Consider the following 16,702-nt stretch of genomic DNA (forward strand, 5'->3'; position numbering starts at 1 on the left):
CCATGCAAATGGAAGTCACAAGAAAGTTGGAGTAGCAATACTCATATCAGATAAAATAGACTTTAAAATAAAGAGATAAGGAAGGACATTACATAACGATCAAGGAACAAATACAAGAAGAAACCATAACAATTATATATATTTATGCACCCAACAGTAGGAGCAACCTCAATACATAAGGCAAATGCTAACAGCCATAAAAGGAGAAATTGACTGTAACATGATAATAGTGGGGGATTTTAATACCCCACTAACACCAAGAAACAGATCATCCACACAGAAAATAAATAAAGAAACACAAGATTTAAATGACACAATAGACCGGATAGACTTAATTGATATTTTCAGAACATTTCACACTAAAGTGAAGAATACACTTTCTTCTCAAGTGCACACAGAACGTTCTCCAGGACAGATCACATCTGGGTCACAAATCAAGCCTTGGAAAATTTAAGAAAACTGAAATCTTATCAAGCATCTTTTCCAACCTCAACACTGTGAGATTAGAAATCAACTAGAGGAAGAAAAAGAGTAAAAAACACAAACACATGGAGGCTAAACAGTGCACTGCTAAATAACCAAGAGATCACTGAGGAAATCAAAGAAGAAGTGAAAAAATACCTAGAGACAAATGACAACAAAAACATGATGATCCAAAACCTATAAGATGCAGCAAAAGCAGTTTTAAGAGGGAAGTTCATAGCAATTGAAGCTCACCTCAAGAAACAAGAAACATCTCAAATAAACAACCTAACCTTACACCTAAAGCAACTAAAAAAAAAAAAGAACAAAGAAAACCCTAAGTTAGTAGATGGAAAGAAATCATAAAGATCAGAGCAGAAATAAATGAAATAAAAACAAAGATCAATAAAACTAAAAGCTGGTTCTTTGAGAAGATAAACAAAATTGATAAACCTTTAGCCACACTCATCAAGAAAAAAGGAACAGGACTCAAATCAATAAAATTAGAAATGAAAAAGGAGAGATTACAACTGACACTGCAGAAATACAAAAGATGATAAGAGACTACTTCAAGCAACTATATGCCAATAAAATGCACAACCTGGAAGAAAAGAACAAATTCTTGGAAAAGTACAAGCTTCCAAGATCGAACCAGGAGGAATTAGAAAATATAAACAGACCAATCACAGGTAATGAAATTGAAACTGTAATTAAAAATCTTCCAACAAACAAAAGTCTAGGACCACATGACTTCACAGGAGAATTCTGTCAAACATTCAGAGAAGAGCTAACACTTATCCTTCTCAAAGGCTTCCAAAACATTGCAGAGGGAGGAACACTCCCAAACTCATTCTATGAGGCCACCATCACCCTGATACCAAAATCAGACAAAGATATCACAAAAAAACGAAAATTACAGACTAATATCACTGATGAACATAGACGCAAAAGTCCTCAACAAAATACTAACAAACAGAATCCAACAACACATTAAAAGGATCATACACCATGATCAAGTGGGATTTATCCCAGGAATGCAAGGATTCTTCAATATATGCAAAACAATGTGATACACCATATTAACAAATTAAAGAATAAAAACCATATGATCATTTCAATAGGTGCAGAAAAAGCTTTTGATGAAATTCAATACCCATTTATGATAAAAACTCTCCAGGAAGTGGGCATAGAGGGAACCTACCTCAACATAATAAAAGCCATATATGACAAACCCACAGCAAACATCATTCACAATGGTGAAAAACTGAAAGCACTTCCTCTAAGATCAGGAACAACACAAGGATGTCCACTCTCGCCACTCTTATTCAACATAGTTTTGGAAGTCCTAGCCACGGCAATCAGAGAAGAAAGAGAAATTAAAGGAATACAAACTGGAAAAAAAGAAGTAAAACTGTCATGGTTTGCTGATGACATGACACTATACATAGAGAATCCTAAAGATGCCAGCAGAAAACTACTAGAACTAATTAGTTTGGTAAGGTTGCAGGATACAAAATTAATGCACAGAAATCTCTTGCATTCCTATACACTAACAACGAAAGATCAGAAAGAAAAATTAAGGAAACAATCCCACTTACCATCACAACAAAAAGAATAAAATACCTAGGAATAAATCTACCTAAGGAGGCAAAAGAACTGTACTCAGAGAACTATAAAACACTGATGAAAGAAATCATAGATAACATAAACAGATGGAGAGATATACCATGCTCCTGGATTGGAAAAATCAATATTGTGAAAACGACTATACTAGCCAAAGCAATCTACAGGTTCAATGCAATCCCTATCAAATTACCAATGGCATTTTTCACAGAACTAGAACAAGAAATTTTACAATTTGTATGGAAACACAAAAGACGCCGAATAGCCAAAGCAATCTTGAGAAAGAGAAACGGAGCTGGAGGAATCAGGCTCCCGGACTTCAGACTATACTGCAAAGCTACAGTAATCAAAACAGTATGGTACTGGCACAAAAACAGAAATATAGATCAATAGAACAGGATAGAAAGCCCAGAGATAAACCCACACACGTATGGTCACCTTATCTTTGAAAAAGGAGGCAAGAATATACAATGGAGAAAAGACAGCCTCTTCAATAACTGGTAATGGAACACCCACATGTAAAAGAATGAAATTAGAACACTTCCTAAAACCACACACAAAAATAAACTCAAAATAGATTAAAGACCTAAATGTAGGGCCAGACACTATAAAACTCTTAGAGGAAAACATAGGCAGAACACCCTATGACATAAATCACAGCAAGATCCTTTTTGACCCACCTCCTAGAGAAATGGAAATAAAAACAAAAATAAACAAATGGGACCTAATGAAACTTCAAAGCTTTTGCACAGCAAAGGAAACCATAAACAAGATGAAAAGACAACCCTCAGGATGGGAGAAAATATTTGCAAATGAAGTAACTGACAAAGGATTAATCTCCAAAATTTACAAGCAGCTCATGCAGCTCAATATCACAAAAACAAACAACCCAATCCAAAAATGGGCAGAAGACCTAAATAGACATTTCTCCAAAGAAGACATACAGATTGCACACACACACATGAAAGGATGTTCAACATCACTAATCATTAGAGAAACGCAAATCAAAACTACAATGATGTTTCACCTCACCAGTCAGAATGGCCATCATCAAAAAATCTACAAACAATAAATGCTGGAGAGGGTGTGGAGAAAAGGGAACCCTCTTGCACTGTTGATGGGAATGTAAATTGACACAGCCACTATGGAGAACAGTATGGAGGTTCCTTAAAAAACTATAAATAGAATTATCATATGATCCAGCAATCCCACTACTGGGCACATACCCAGAGAAAACCATAATTCAAAAAGACACATGCACCCCAATGTTCATTGCAGCACTATTTACAATAGCCAGGACATGGAAGAAACCTAAATGTTCATCGACAGATGAATGGATAAAGAAGATGTGGTACATGTATACAATGGAATATTACTCAGCCATAAAAAGGAATGAAATTGTGTTATTTGTAGTGAGGTGGATGGTCCTAGTATGTGTCATACAGAGTGAAGTACATTAGGAAGAGAAAAACAAACACTGTATGCTGATACATATATATGGAATTTTAAAAAGTGGCACTGATGAACCTAGTGGCAGGGTAGGAACAAAGATGTAGATGTAGAGAACGGACTTGAGAGCACGGAAGGGAAGGGGAAGCTGGGATGAAGTGAGAGCGTAGCATTGACATATATACACTACCAAATATAAAATGGATGGCTAGCGGGAAGCAGCCGCATAGCACAGGGAGATCAGCTCGAAGCTTTGCGATGACCTAGAGGGATGGAATAGGGAGGGTGGGAGGGAGGCTCAAGAGGGAGGGGATATGGGGATATATGTATACGTATAACTGATTCACTTTGTTATACAGCAGAAACTAACAGAACATTGTAAAGCATTTATACTCCAATAAAGATGTGGAAAAAAAGAAATTAGCAGGTTGATAATCAACATATGCAGGTAAAAAATATTGGTAGCCCAGTCAAGGAGGTTATAGTAAGTTTCTCATTGTATTTTACGTGAATTATATCTGTTTAAAGATATTGTGGAGGAGATTCGTGCATTTGGTGAAAAGCTAGATTATACAGTGTCCAAGGTCCTCCTCTAGTTCTGAAGTTCTTTGACTCTATTCACTTGTGGTCTCATATTTTATGGATAATTAATGGGATCAGAAACACAGGGTAGAATTAAATCAGCCACTATTACTGCTCCTAAAAAACATAAACTTCAATAAAGCTAAAATTCAAATTTAGAAACAACTAATGTGAAAGGACGTAAAGCAGTCAAAAGCACTGACCTTCAAATTTTTGCCTCATAATGGGGTTAGAATCCTTAAAATTTTTTAAAAACTATCTAAATGTCTTCCACAAAGCATTGAAGGATTAATATCTGTCTTCTGTGATTACTGCCTGATAAAATACTATAACATAATCCTGTAATTTCTGCACCACTTATTTGACATTTCAGCCTTACAGGAACAAACTGTGTTTGAGCCAGACGTATTTTTTATGCGTATGTGAAGCTGAGAAATGCAAGAATTTTGATCCCAGGGTACATCAACCTCATGTTCCATCAGTGAGAAATTTTCAAACTGCACAAAGGCAGAGTAACTTGGTGACCTTGTTGTCTGAACATAGAATCATTTCTTCTCTGTGTCATCTGGACAAATTCTGATCTTTTGTCTGCCTCAGTGGCTCAACCACTATAGTTAAAAATGGATTTACCAAATTTTTCGTATATATATGTATTTCCAGAAGAAATGCATAAAATAGAGTGATTTTAATTTAGGTTTCAATTATTTCAACAACTGAAGAGAAACACTGTCACATATTAAGATAATCCTGACAATGTCTTGTTGTCATTAATAAAGAGATGCCTCATTTTGCCAAAGAAATCTTTGTAAATTTTGGTATAAATTCAATTTTACAAATTAACCTGGTTAGGAGATGTCATTTCTAAGAAGTTCATTTGGCAAATTCTTTTTGCAAATTAATTCTGCTTAATAATCCCTATTTTTTTCTGTCTACATTTATCTATAGTGAGGTAACTATGAAAATCAGTTTGCATACCTTAAGAACATATAACCCTTGAGTATTTGTAAAAGACACTTTGAAAATATTCTAAGAAAGTAGTAGATAACATTACTTTTTAATAAAAAGGTCACAAAACATAGTATTACTGTAATCTGCACACGTATACATTATATGCTATTTTCTAGCAACTGTTGCATTAGAAAGCTGGAAAGCATAGAAAGCAGAAGATTTGCCTCTCATAGAAAACTGCATCCTTAAAATGCCAATATGCAAGATAAAAGACTTCAAGTCAACTTTTCATATGCTGTCATGCAACTGTGCTACGGCACATTTGGGCAAGATTTTTAAATTGCTTTGTTTTGCTGTGTTTTTAATCATGTTAACAGTTGTATATGTCCTATAAGCAGTAGGCCTTATAAAACAGTAAAATATTATTAATAAATGCCTTTACTCTGGCTTAATATAAGTCAGTGAGGATTAGAACATATATGCTATGAATTTAAGACTGCACCATCTGAACGGAATGCAAGCAATGTGATAGTGGACCATTCATGAGCCCCTGTGATCGACCACAGACCTTAAAGGTTTTGGGGCATTTTTCCCAAACCAAATTTCTCTTCTTCTAAGTTATCATTGGTGCAAGGTGTGATGACTTTCAGGCATCAATTAATATAAATTGAAAGCAGGCAAAGTATTAATTAAACATGACACCCTGATTATTTAAACCTTCTATTAAACTTGATTATTCACAGAGAGTTGATAGCCTGCTCTTCAGCAATGACGGATGATATCAAGGTTTACTGACTTCCTTCAAGTCTAGCGTTTCCAACTATTCAGAACAGAAGGAATAAATGAAGTGAGAAGAACGCTGGAACGAGTCTGATAGACAGACTGACTAATCTCAGACCCCCAAGGTCAAAGTAAAGCAATTCATTTCTTGGCTTTCATGAACATGAGACATGATTTATCCATCTGAGAGCAGAATTACAAACATTATACATCTCAGTGATAGGTTCTTCACACCGTGTAACTTTTTGAACAGTGATCGATTGCACAGTTGCCACAAAATTAATGTCATAAAGCAAAACTCATTATATTTGCAAATAAAAACACTGATTTTTAAGAACAAATGTACACATTAGCAATTATTACCACTACATACTTCATTTGGGGGGAAAATAACATTTTAAAATTCATATATTCCTTGCGATTCTATCACCTTCATGGTCCAAACTTTGGACATATGTGCTCCTCAAAATACTATTCTTACTCTAATATTTATTGTTTGTGGAGCCAGTTAGCATGCTATAAATAATTATTCAATGAAATACTTTTACATTTCTATAAAACTTCAGTGATAATCACTGTGTTTTCAAATAAAAATGTTAAATACCTCGTAAAGGGTAACTACTCCCTTAGATCCAAAGCTACTCTTAGAGAAGAAAACACAAATTATAAGACAGACCATGGGAACATTTTTTAACATTACGAATGTAATCACAGAACAGGAATTTTGCCCAAATTTTTAGGATTAGTGCTTTACAAGCTTTAAAGAATAGATGAAACTTAAGAATAGAAAAAGCCACGAGCTAGTTATGTGGATTGCATTAATCTCCCAGTTTATCTCCCACTTGTTACGATATTAAGGAACTGTTCTGTAACAGTTCAGAATAGCAGTTCAGAAACTATTCCATAAAGTAATGTTAGCTAATTTGAAAGATTTCCACTGAAATTAAATTATATGTAAAGGGTAGCCAATTGTGATCATGAAACCTTATTGCACATCCTATATATTTTAACTCACACTGCTGTTTTCACTGATCTAAATTAATGATCCCTTTTTCTATCAGGTCACAATTTTAGGGAAATTTTATTGCCTAGGTGGAGAAGGACAGTAAAAAGGGTTGTATCTCCAGCTGATGATTCATTTCACCAGCTGCTGAATGCTGCCCATTACAACACACCTGGACACATGCACCCGTGACTGACGGGCAAACACATTTATCTCGGCACGTCACAAAAGAGATGGAATTATAATTATTCTCCCTTGTATCTAAAGGTATTTTGGAGCCGGACTCCCTACAAAATAATACAAATTACACATCTGGACGAGGTCCCCATAATTTTACCATCTATTCTCAATATTCGGTCATCAATATTTCCCAAACCATTCTCTGTGTTTAAGAAATAAGATTTAGTTTTACAAGACCTGGAAAAATTGTCAACATTTCAGGGAAATGCTATTTTTAAAATTAAGACATTGAATAAATTGCTCAAAACCCTGAATTTCTTTGGTTGATAAATACATAGTAAAAATTTAACCTTTACTTTCCATTAAGGGGATTTCTCGTATTCTGATTTTGAGAAAATAAATGTGTTGTCTGAGTTTTACACAGACTCCTCCATGCAAACATTGAATATCTGAGTACCTAGCATAAAAGAACCAAAAGGCATCAGAGGTTTCTTTCTTCAAGTTGTCTTGGCGGTTACTCATTATCTTGACCTAAAAATCTAGAGATTTGTACTCTCTCCTGAAAAGTTCCTAAGTTTAAGAGCTTAAAATATAATTTTAAAATTAAAAGTATTCTAGGAATATTTAATGAAATTTGCAGAATCATGATTTCCAGAAAATGACAATATTTCATCCACTGTAACCCGTGATAACAGTCTTATACAACAGGCTTCAATATGGTGTGAAAATGTTTTTGCATTTCTTTCAAAAACACTGAAGAAAGAGAATTGCTTAGGATACTGAAACCTAGGAAACACTCTGACGGGAGTAACATTTTACCTTGCTCCTAAAATAAGGATATGATAACAGTAGCAACAACCAATTATGTAGAGATTAAAAAGTAACAGTCACTAATCTACGTACTCACTAGCACCGCCCAATGAAGTAGGTGCTATTATTCTTCTCACTTTTTGAGATGAGGAAATTTCTTTGCAACAGCGGACAACAAACCCCGAATCAACACATCCCTGTTCTTTAGTATTTGTATATCTTGATCATGAACATTATCAATGTGTGAAACTAAGCCTCTTAAATTAAGAAGAAGAAAGAGGGAGAGAGAGAATCCTAAACTGGCATACCTCTCTGGCAGAATGCATCAGAAATTCAGATCAAGCTAATAATGGCATAGTTTGAATATGCTTAATATGCACAACAGTATAATTGTACATACTGAAAACAAAATCTATGCTTAAATTATTAAATAACATTAAATGAGAATATGAGCTATCTCCATGCCACTGGTGTACCATGTAATAACTGTTCCATTATAGGTCACGTCCACAGACCTACAGTTTGCCATTCTTTTCATAAGAAATATTCTCTGATATTGGATTTTAGTAATTGGTCTCTTTAAAATGTTTGTAGACTTAAAAAAGACAGTCATAGGGCTTCCCTGGTGGCGCAGTGGTTGAGAGTCCGCCTGCCGAGGCAGGGGACGCAGGTTCGTGCCCTGGTCCGGGAAGATCCCACATGCCGCGGAGCGGCTGGGCCCGTGAGCCATGGCCGCTGGGCCTGCGTGTCCGGAGGCTGTGCTCCGCAACGGGAGAGGCCACGACAGTGAGAGGCCCGAAAAAAGAGATAGTCATAAACCATAGTAATCTCTTTCACACAATGGAGACTCAAAAAATAGTTTACATAAAATCTAGTAAGAGGAGTCTTTCCTCCTCATTGCCACTTACACACTAATTATTTGCAAAAAATTAAAAGGCAGGGCAACCCATTTATCTCTGTAACCAGCGGATTTAGAGTCATAACATAGTTTACCACTTCAGAGCCATGCTAGAAAGAACTAGTTCCCGGTCAATGTATGTTCTCTACCACAATTCCAGGTATAAATACGAAAACATTGCTAGAAGTTTATCATATTTCTCAATAAAATAACCATTTCACATGTTTAAATTACATAGTGATTTGCATAATGGTTAAATCAGATAGTATGAAACACTATTTGAACCTCAATTACTGGTTTGCATATTCAAAATTCTGACAACTCTGGTACTTGGCCAGATCTAATCGGCTACCTATATACTCGTTGCCCGAATTTTAGTCTACCTTAATTTGAATTGTCAACCCTTAAGCATGTTCTCTGAAGTCCAGGCTACTTCATACTGACTCACCTTTGTACTTGTTTCCCTTTCTTGGAAGTTTGTCCCTTCCTCTCCCTTCTCTCACTCTCTCTCTCTCTCTCTCTCCGTCTCTCTCTCTCTCCGTCTCTCTCTCTCTCTCTCTCTCTCTCTCTCTCCTATAATTACCTAAGGAACACCTACTTATCATTTGAGTCTCTATATAAGCAACATCTCCCTAGATAAATATTTTCTCCTTTCGTCTCTGTCAAATGGGAAAATAATCTACTATGGTACCAATCACACCACGTTACTTATTTGTTTACACATTTGACTCAGTGACTAGACAATGGAATCTTGACTACGTCTTATTCATCATGTCAGATGGTGCACAATAGTTGGAACATGGTATAGATATTTCATAAAAGTCAGATGAATTAAATAACTCTAAAATTCTGTCTTTATCTTACACTGTACTACTTAAAATTTCCCTTTTCTGGCTGTAGATTATGTGATTTTCCTGTAAAAAGTCAAGTTTTTAGACAAATCATCAAAATAATTCAGTTTCCAAAGTTCTAAGTTAAAAATAGTTCATTCTGAAACATTATATAAATCATCATCAAATCACCTAATCATCAAAAGGATGATTTTTACCAATAACAAAAAGGAAAAGCAGTCATCCAGCTCCCCAAATTTACAAGTTCCTAGAATATTCTGCACTTATTTATAGGTTTTCATAACTACTTGTTCATTAATTACATTATTCCCTTTAATTGGATAGCTCTGAAAAAGCTCACATGAATTACTAGAAATAATCAACTTTCGGAGTTCACGTTTCACAGCACGTTTGTGAACATCCAAGAGTCCGTTTTAAGTTGTGTGTATGTTTTTATGAAATGAGTTACCTAAAATATAACTCTATTCTTTTATGCTTTCAGGTTACCAGACAATTTTATATTGGATGTAGAATAGACAATAAAGTTATTTACATCTAATTTATGATAAAATCAGGTAAGTTTTACTGCCCAAGAGAATGCTGATAGTGAGAAAGCTAATTAGCCCTCACTGAATTCCTTCTTTTTTAACCATACAACCTTACATTTCATTCCTTATAAATATTTCAGAGTAGTTATGGCTACTTACTTTTCAGGATTTTCCACTTCTTCAGTAACAAAGTTGAGATAAAACCTAAAAAGACATCCATGAATTATAAACCATTAATATATTTTATGATCATCACCCAAAGTTTGAAATTTTCAATATTTAAAATCAAACTCAGAATCATAAAAACTTTATAAACAAATAACCTAAGATGAATATCTCCAGCACCCAAAGCTCCCACAATTCATTTTTCTATTAAGCAGTATTTATGGAGCTCTTTTTTATTTCTTAACTTTTTCATAGAGGTATGTATAGCACACAAACAGTAAAGTGAACAAATCTTAGTATACAATGATACATTTTTACATATGTATACACCTATGTAACTGACAAAAGGATCGAAAGATACAACATTTCTAGCATCCTGGAAGGTCCCCTCAAGGCCCTTTGCAATCATTATCATCTCCCCCACCCTCCTGTAAAGGCAACCACTGTTCTGATTTCTACCACTGTAGATTAGCTTTGTTCGTTTCATTTCAATAGACTAATAATATTTGCTTGTATAACTATTATACAATATTTATTCTATTGTGTCTGGCTTTTTTGCTGGACTTTATGTCTGTGGGTCTCATCCATGTTGTTTGTAGTAATCCATCATTCTTTATTGTTGCTTTTCATTGTATGAATGTAACACTCTATACTCTACCACTGATGGATATTTGAATCATTTCCAATTTATAGCTATTATGAATATAGATACCATAAATATGCTTGTATATGTTCTTTTGGGGACCATGCAATCATTTCTCTTGGGCATATACTCAGAATAGGGTCACTGGGTCAGAGTAGATACATGTTTATAGTCAAACTATTTTCCACCATTTTTGCATTCCTACCAGCAATGTATGAGATTATCACATGTCAGGCACTGGGGAAATAAAAGTAGAAAATCTATCATCTTTCTTGTCAAGGAGCTCATAGTTCATAGAATGGTCCATAGAGTGGTGTGATACAGCACAGAAGGCAATGTTAGAGCATGCCCAGGTTACCATGGAAGCCAGGGGTGAGGTCTAAACCAGACTGGCAGGTCTTGGAAGGTTTCTGAGAGAAGGCATCACCCAAGCTGAGTCTTCCAAAATGCTTGAAGTTTAGCCCTGGTCAAGTGGCGTGAGGACATTCCAGGCACAGTACAGCACATGAGCACGGGGGTGTGGGAAAGCGCTACATGCACAGGGGTGTGAGCAACAGCGTAGTGCTCTGCAGCACAAAGCGTGCCCTGGGAGTGAGAACAGGATGTAGGTACAAGATGGCCTTTGGCTTCTGGGAATCCAGCTTTTAGTAGGCGTGATAAAAACTTGCAGGACAATAGAAGCATGATAATAGCATTTCTTAGTCTTAGGGGATTGGCTTCTGGATATGAGCACAGAAGGCACATAGGAAATAAAAATGGGATAAAGGATAATAAATTCTCAATATGCACTTTTTTTTTTTTTTTTTTTTTTTTTGCGGTACGCGGGCCTCACTGATGCGGCCTCTCGCCTTGCACAGCACAGGCTCCGGACGCGCAGGCTCAGCGGCCATGGCTCACGGGCCCAGCCGCTCCGCGGCATGTGGGATCCTTCCGGACCGGGGCACGAACCCGTGTCCCCTGCATCGGCAGGCGGACTCCCAACCACTGCACCACCAGGGAAGCCCACAATTTGCACTTTTTCCTTTCAGTTCACTGTTTTCCACCCAAATAACCTCAAGTCGTAAGGCAACTATGCCTTATGCATAATAGCAACGGTGAAGTTGCTTTGCGTGTGTGTGTGTGTGTGTGTGTGTGTGTGTGTGTGTACTTAGGCAGCTAATTTTAGGCCCACTGTTAGTCATTACACTGTAAGTTGATAACTAAAGGGCAGAACACTTTGAATATTTCCCCCAGATCCTGAACACTTTTGTCATCTCTTACATGACAAGAAGCATTGGAGGCACACAATATTTCACTTTCAAGTCCCATAGGATTACACATATTACCCTAAATTTATGGCCCTAGAGAAATTCAGATTCCTTTCCCTCACCTTATGACATTACTTATCCCATCCAGGCATGTCAACTGCCTTGCATCCTTGACTTCTTTTTCTAATCTAAAGTGACTTCTCGAGACCATTTAAAGCCCTTAAAGTTCTCTTTCAAGGTTCCAAGATGTAAAATGGAGGCAACTCCTCAAATAAGCACACAGAGATAACGGGATCATGAAGATGGGAGAACTAAGGGATCGTAACGAAGAGAACTAGACATACAAAGACCTTTCTACTTCTCCATTTCACAGGCTTAGAAACTTTCCGCAAAGTAAAAAAGTCATATTTCCATTGTATTCCTCTATACGCTTATTATTCCTTAGAAGATAAAATAGCTATTATATAGGTCCACAGAAGCATGGTTCTACAGGGACAAATTCTCTATCATCTAAAACCAAGAGGCTGGAATATTAGCCCATCAGCCTTTAATATAATTAAGGTATCTCACACCTTAAAGCAAAGATGAGAAAACCTGTCTTATTCCACCTTTATTCACAAATAGGCAGTTGATGTTCATGGTTGTAAAACAAAACAAAACACAAGACAACAGGCCCAAAATGGAGTCACTTATGCTAAGCCTCGTGTCACCAAACCAAACTGTAATTCACTTAAAGTTTCAGATCTCCCAGAAATGGAATCTGAAACCAGTCGATTAGGAATTGCATTATCTAAGCATTCTGCCTGACAGACCCCTGCCATCCCCTAAATAAAAATAACTTTGTAATAACCAAGCTGTTTTATGGCTTAGTATAACTTCCTTGTTCTCACTGCCTTCTGCCTATAAAAGCCTTCTCTTCTGTACAGCTCCCTGGAGCTCCTTTCTGTCTGCAAGACGGGATGCTGTCAATTCATATCGATTTTTGCTCAAACTCTTAACATTTTAATATGCCTCAGTTTATCTTTTAATAAAGTTCAGGTGTCTCATACTGTAAGGACCATGTTCTAAGTAGAAATATTTGAATACCTGAGAGAAAACAGTAGCACCAAAGGTGATCTAAAAAGTCAGCAGAGCAGCCAAGTATATTTTTTAATGACTAGAAAGTAAGTTTCTAAAATTAGAGGTTGTAGTTACACCAGGAATGCAGGCAACAATCAATACTTATATCTGGGATATGCACTCTGAGGGATCTGATGTGTTTGCTATAAGCCCAAGGCAGTGGGAAGTACAGGAAGAAAATGAACAAAACAAAAAACCTAAAAAAAAAACCACGCAAAAACCACACACACACTTAGAAATATTTCCAGGCTTCTCACTTCAAAAATAACCAGTTCCTTCTAAACAGTTGTTTTAGAACTGGTCTTTTTCCAACAATGTTAAGGCGAGAAAGGAAATATGAAAAAAGAACGCAATTGCAAATATTTTGCCATAGAGAAAAGGAAAGGGCTTGGGACAGGGCGGGAGGTGGGAAGGAGAAAGCTTCTTATTTTGGTCCAAACATTCACTCCTGTGGGAAATACACCTTTACGCTCTCTAAGGCTCCAGCCATGCGTCCATAGCCCATCTCCTCAAGTTCTCTAGAGAATGTTCATAAGATCCATTGTTCCAGCTTTTCCGTGATCGTGTATAAAAGGCACTGCAAAGCTGGCAATGCATTCTGATACCCAACCATGTGAATTATTTTGAAACGAAGCTTATTCTTTAGATTCGATTTGACACAACGCTACAAAATAATCCCAGCGGGTGCTTTAGAAAGACTAAATCCACTGAGGATAGGATTTAAAAGGGAGAAAAAAGACAGACCAAAAAACTATTTTCTATCACACAATTCAAAAAAAAAAAAAAAAATCCCACCAAGCAATAGTTAGCTTTGGATCAGGATATGGGACTGAAATTGATTGAGTTCCCCCGGGCCACCAGGGAGACTGGAGGACATATTTCTCTGAATGCAGACGTTGGCAATCATACAAAAGTTGTTCTGACCCAACTCTGTGGCCTGGCTGGGTTAATGATTTCTTTCCCCCTAATCATGTTTCCGTGAAGGAGTTTTCATCATTCTACAAAGGTCCAGCACTCCTCGTAAACCAACAGCCTGCTCTATTCAGGTCCGAGGTCTGGCTGCGTCTTGCTCCTATTCAACGCATAGGGGGTGACTTACTAATGGAGCAGGGCCTCCCAGACAACAGGGGTCTTGCTGCGTTCACTTACACCCTGGGTGGTTAACTTCTGAGGACGACAGCTGCTTCTGTCTCCTTATTTGCAATGCGCCCTACACCCTCTTTTTTTTTTCTTTTTTTGCATCAAAGATTGTCAGGGCAGCAGCACAGGGAGTGGAGGCTCATTTCTGGCGCCCAATTTACAAGTCCACAACCCAGTCTTGTAATTCCATCGTGAAAGACAAAAAAAGGTCAGAGAGGCAGGATCACACTTGGAAAGTGCCTGAACACCCCCCGCTTTGGGAACTCTTTTAGTCTCCATCTCGTTGCGTTTATATCCAGATATTAACTTTTTCCTCTGGCACTCCAAACCAACAGACTAGTTCTTCTACCCACAGCTCCCTTTTTCTAAGACGGGTGGCCACAGATTAACAAGCAGATGATTTCTACCTATCCACAAAGCAGCATGCAGGTAGCAGAACAGCCTGTTGGAGACATACGGTTACTTATCTGCCCCCTTACGTTAACCATTGGTAACGCGTAACAGTCCATTGAAAATCCCGGCCTTAATTTCCTACACTATGATTGAACCCTCTAGAATACAAGAAAACCAACAGTTTCCTGTTCTTTAACCCAGGATGTGGACATGAGGATTCGACGGGTAAAAGTATGACCAAAGGTTCATGTAAACCCCATTTACACCGTAAACAGAGTATTGAAATATATTTCTAGGCCCAGGATGGCTCCAGTCAACCTCCAAACGCCAAGCCACCTCTGGGGTCTATAATTATTTCCTTGTTTCCTACTCATTTTCTATTTTTCTTTTCTTTGCTCCTTACTCTTCATCCTATAAAAGCTTCCTGTCCTCCACCCCATTCTGCAGTTCTTTGGACTCGTTTACTATCACCTAAGTTGTCATTTTTAATCATTTTAACAAAAGTAACATTTGGGGTTCAGCATCAACAAAACTAAAGATTAAGATAATAAGATCATTCAAAATGAAAAGAGTCTTTCTACTTGGAGAAATCTACCAGCCCTCAAAAGCTTACAGAAGTGGAGAAGATTTGCTCTCCATAAAGCAGGTAACCTGAATATTCAGCACTTATAGTAGGGGAGTGAGTTGGATAGAAGAATACTGTTAAGATGCCGTGGGAACAGATGCATGGTACTCACAGGCTAAAGAAACTTCATTCAATAGAATTAATCAAATCTCCCTCGTGATGATCTCCACATTCCGCATTCCTGATTGAATACCGCCAAGCCCCCAACACTTGGCTCTAGTTGAAAGCTTCTGTCACCTCCCCCACTTGCTCTAGTGTCTCTTGGTGACCCTCCCAGGGCTTGGCTGGGGCCCCGGGGTGCCAGAGCTGTGATCAGGCTGAATAGCCATAGAATAGATGATTCTGCTGCTAACCCTGGGAGCACAATTCCGTTCTATTTTTGTTCAGCAACACATTGTGCTTTGGACAAAAATAAAAAGACTTCAAAACTACTAAGAGTAATGCTTACACGCAATGGCTATCAAAATATTTCGAGAATACACAAACATCTTACACTAGACATTTTAGAGCGCCAATCGTCTAAGAACTTCAAACATTTTACTTCAAATACCATATTAAAATTTTTAGTTCCTGTACTCTCCTAATTCTCCTCTATAATTCAGTGAGATTAACAGGGTAAAAATATCTTTATATTCCATGCATTAGCTGGAAGGTAAGATCCTAAAAGCAAAAGAAACAAAAGGAAATTGTATTTGTATTTGAAATGAATTCACATAATTTTTGAGCTAGTGTAGTTCATTATTTTTAGACTCATAGAACATTCTCACAGCAACTGTACAACTATTAGCTCTATAAATAATAAAAAAGAAATATTGCTAGTAATTATTCCAAAACAATGAAATTTAATTGCATTACAATTATTTTGATGTTTAAGTAGTATTTTTCTACCTAATGGGATTTCTTGCAGTAGTCGCTTCAACTAAATCTTATTAGGTCAGTAAAATTTAATTAGGAAAAAAATCCCACTCCTGGCCATGATTATTGTTATTCAAGTTCCTGAACAAAGCAAGACATAAATACAAAGCTTTAATGCTTCAACCAGAATGGCATCACAGTTGGACAGGGATTTAAGGAAATGTACTTGTGGCACAGTGATTTTATTCATCCTTCCTGCATTTTTTTTTTTGTTTTTAAGTGTTGAGGAAATTTTAAGGAATTTGTAAGGTCCTTTAAAATGTAACAGATTATCTAGTACACCTGATTTCACTATCCCTTTTCTCCTCCCTGCCTTTAGAGTACCATTTTACCTCCTGGGAA

At 36.9% G+C, this 16,702-nt stretch overlaps 1 protein-coding gene across 2 annotated transcripts in view; it reads right to left on the reverse strand.

The window, feature by feature from the left end:
• The window catches only part of SLC7A11 (solute carrier family 7 member 11), an 88,436-nt gene that overhangs the window by 49,433 nt on the left and 22,301 nt on the right, over positions 1-16,702 (reverse strand). For both annotated transcript variants that reach the window (XM_027103731.1, XM_027103730.1), the window contains exon 6: positions 10,273-10,317. In XM_027103731.1, the coding sequence (XP_026959532.1) occupies positions 10,273-10,317 (45 nt within the window). The remainder of the gene's footprint in view (positions 1-10,272; positions 10,318-16,702) is intronic.

Source organism: Aethalodelphis obliquidens, unplaced genomic scaffold (assembly GCF_003676395.1).
Source record: "Aethalodelphis obliquidens isolate GAN/ISIS:26980383/991018 unplaced genomic scaffold, ASM367639v1 scaffold6, whole genome shotgun sequence".
Taxonomy (NCBI): Eukaryota; Metazoa; Chordata; class Mammalia; order Artiodactyla; family Delphinidae; genus Aethalodelphis; species Aethalodelphis obliquidens.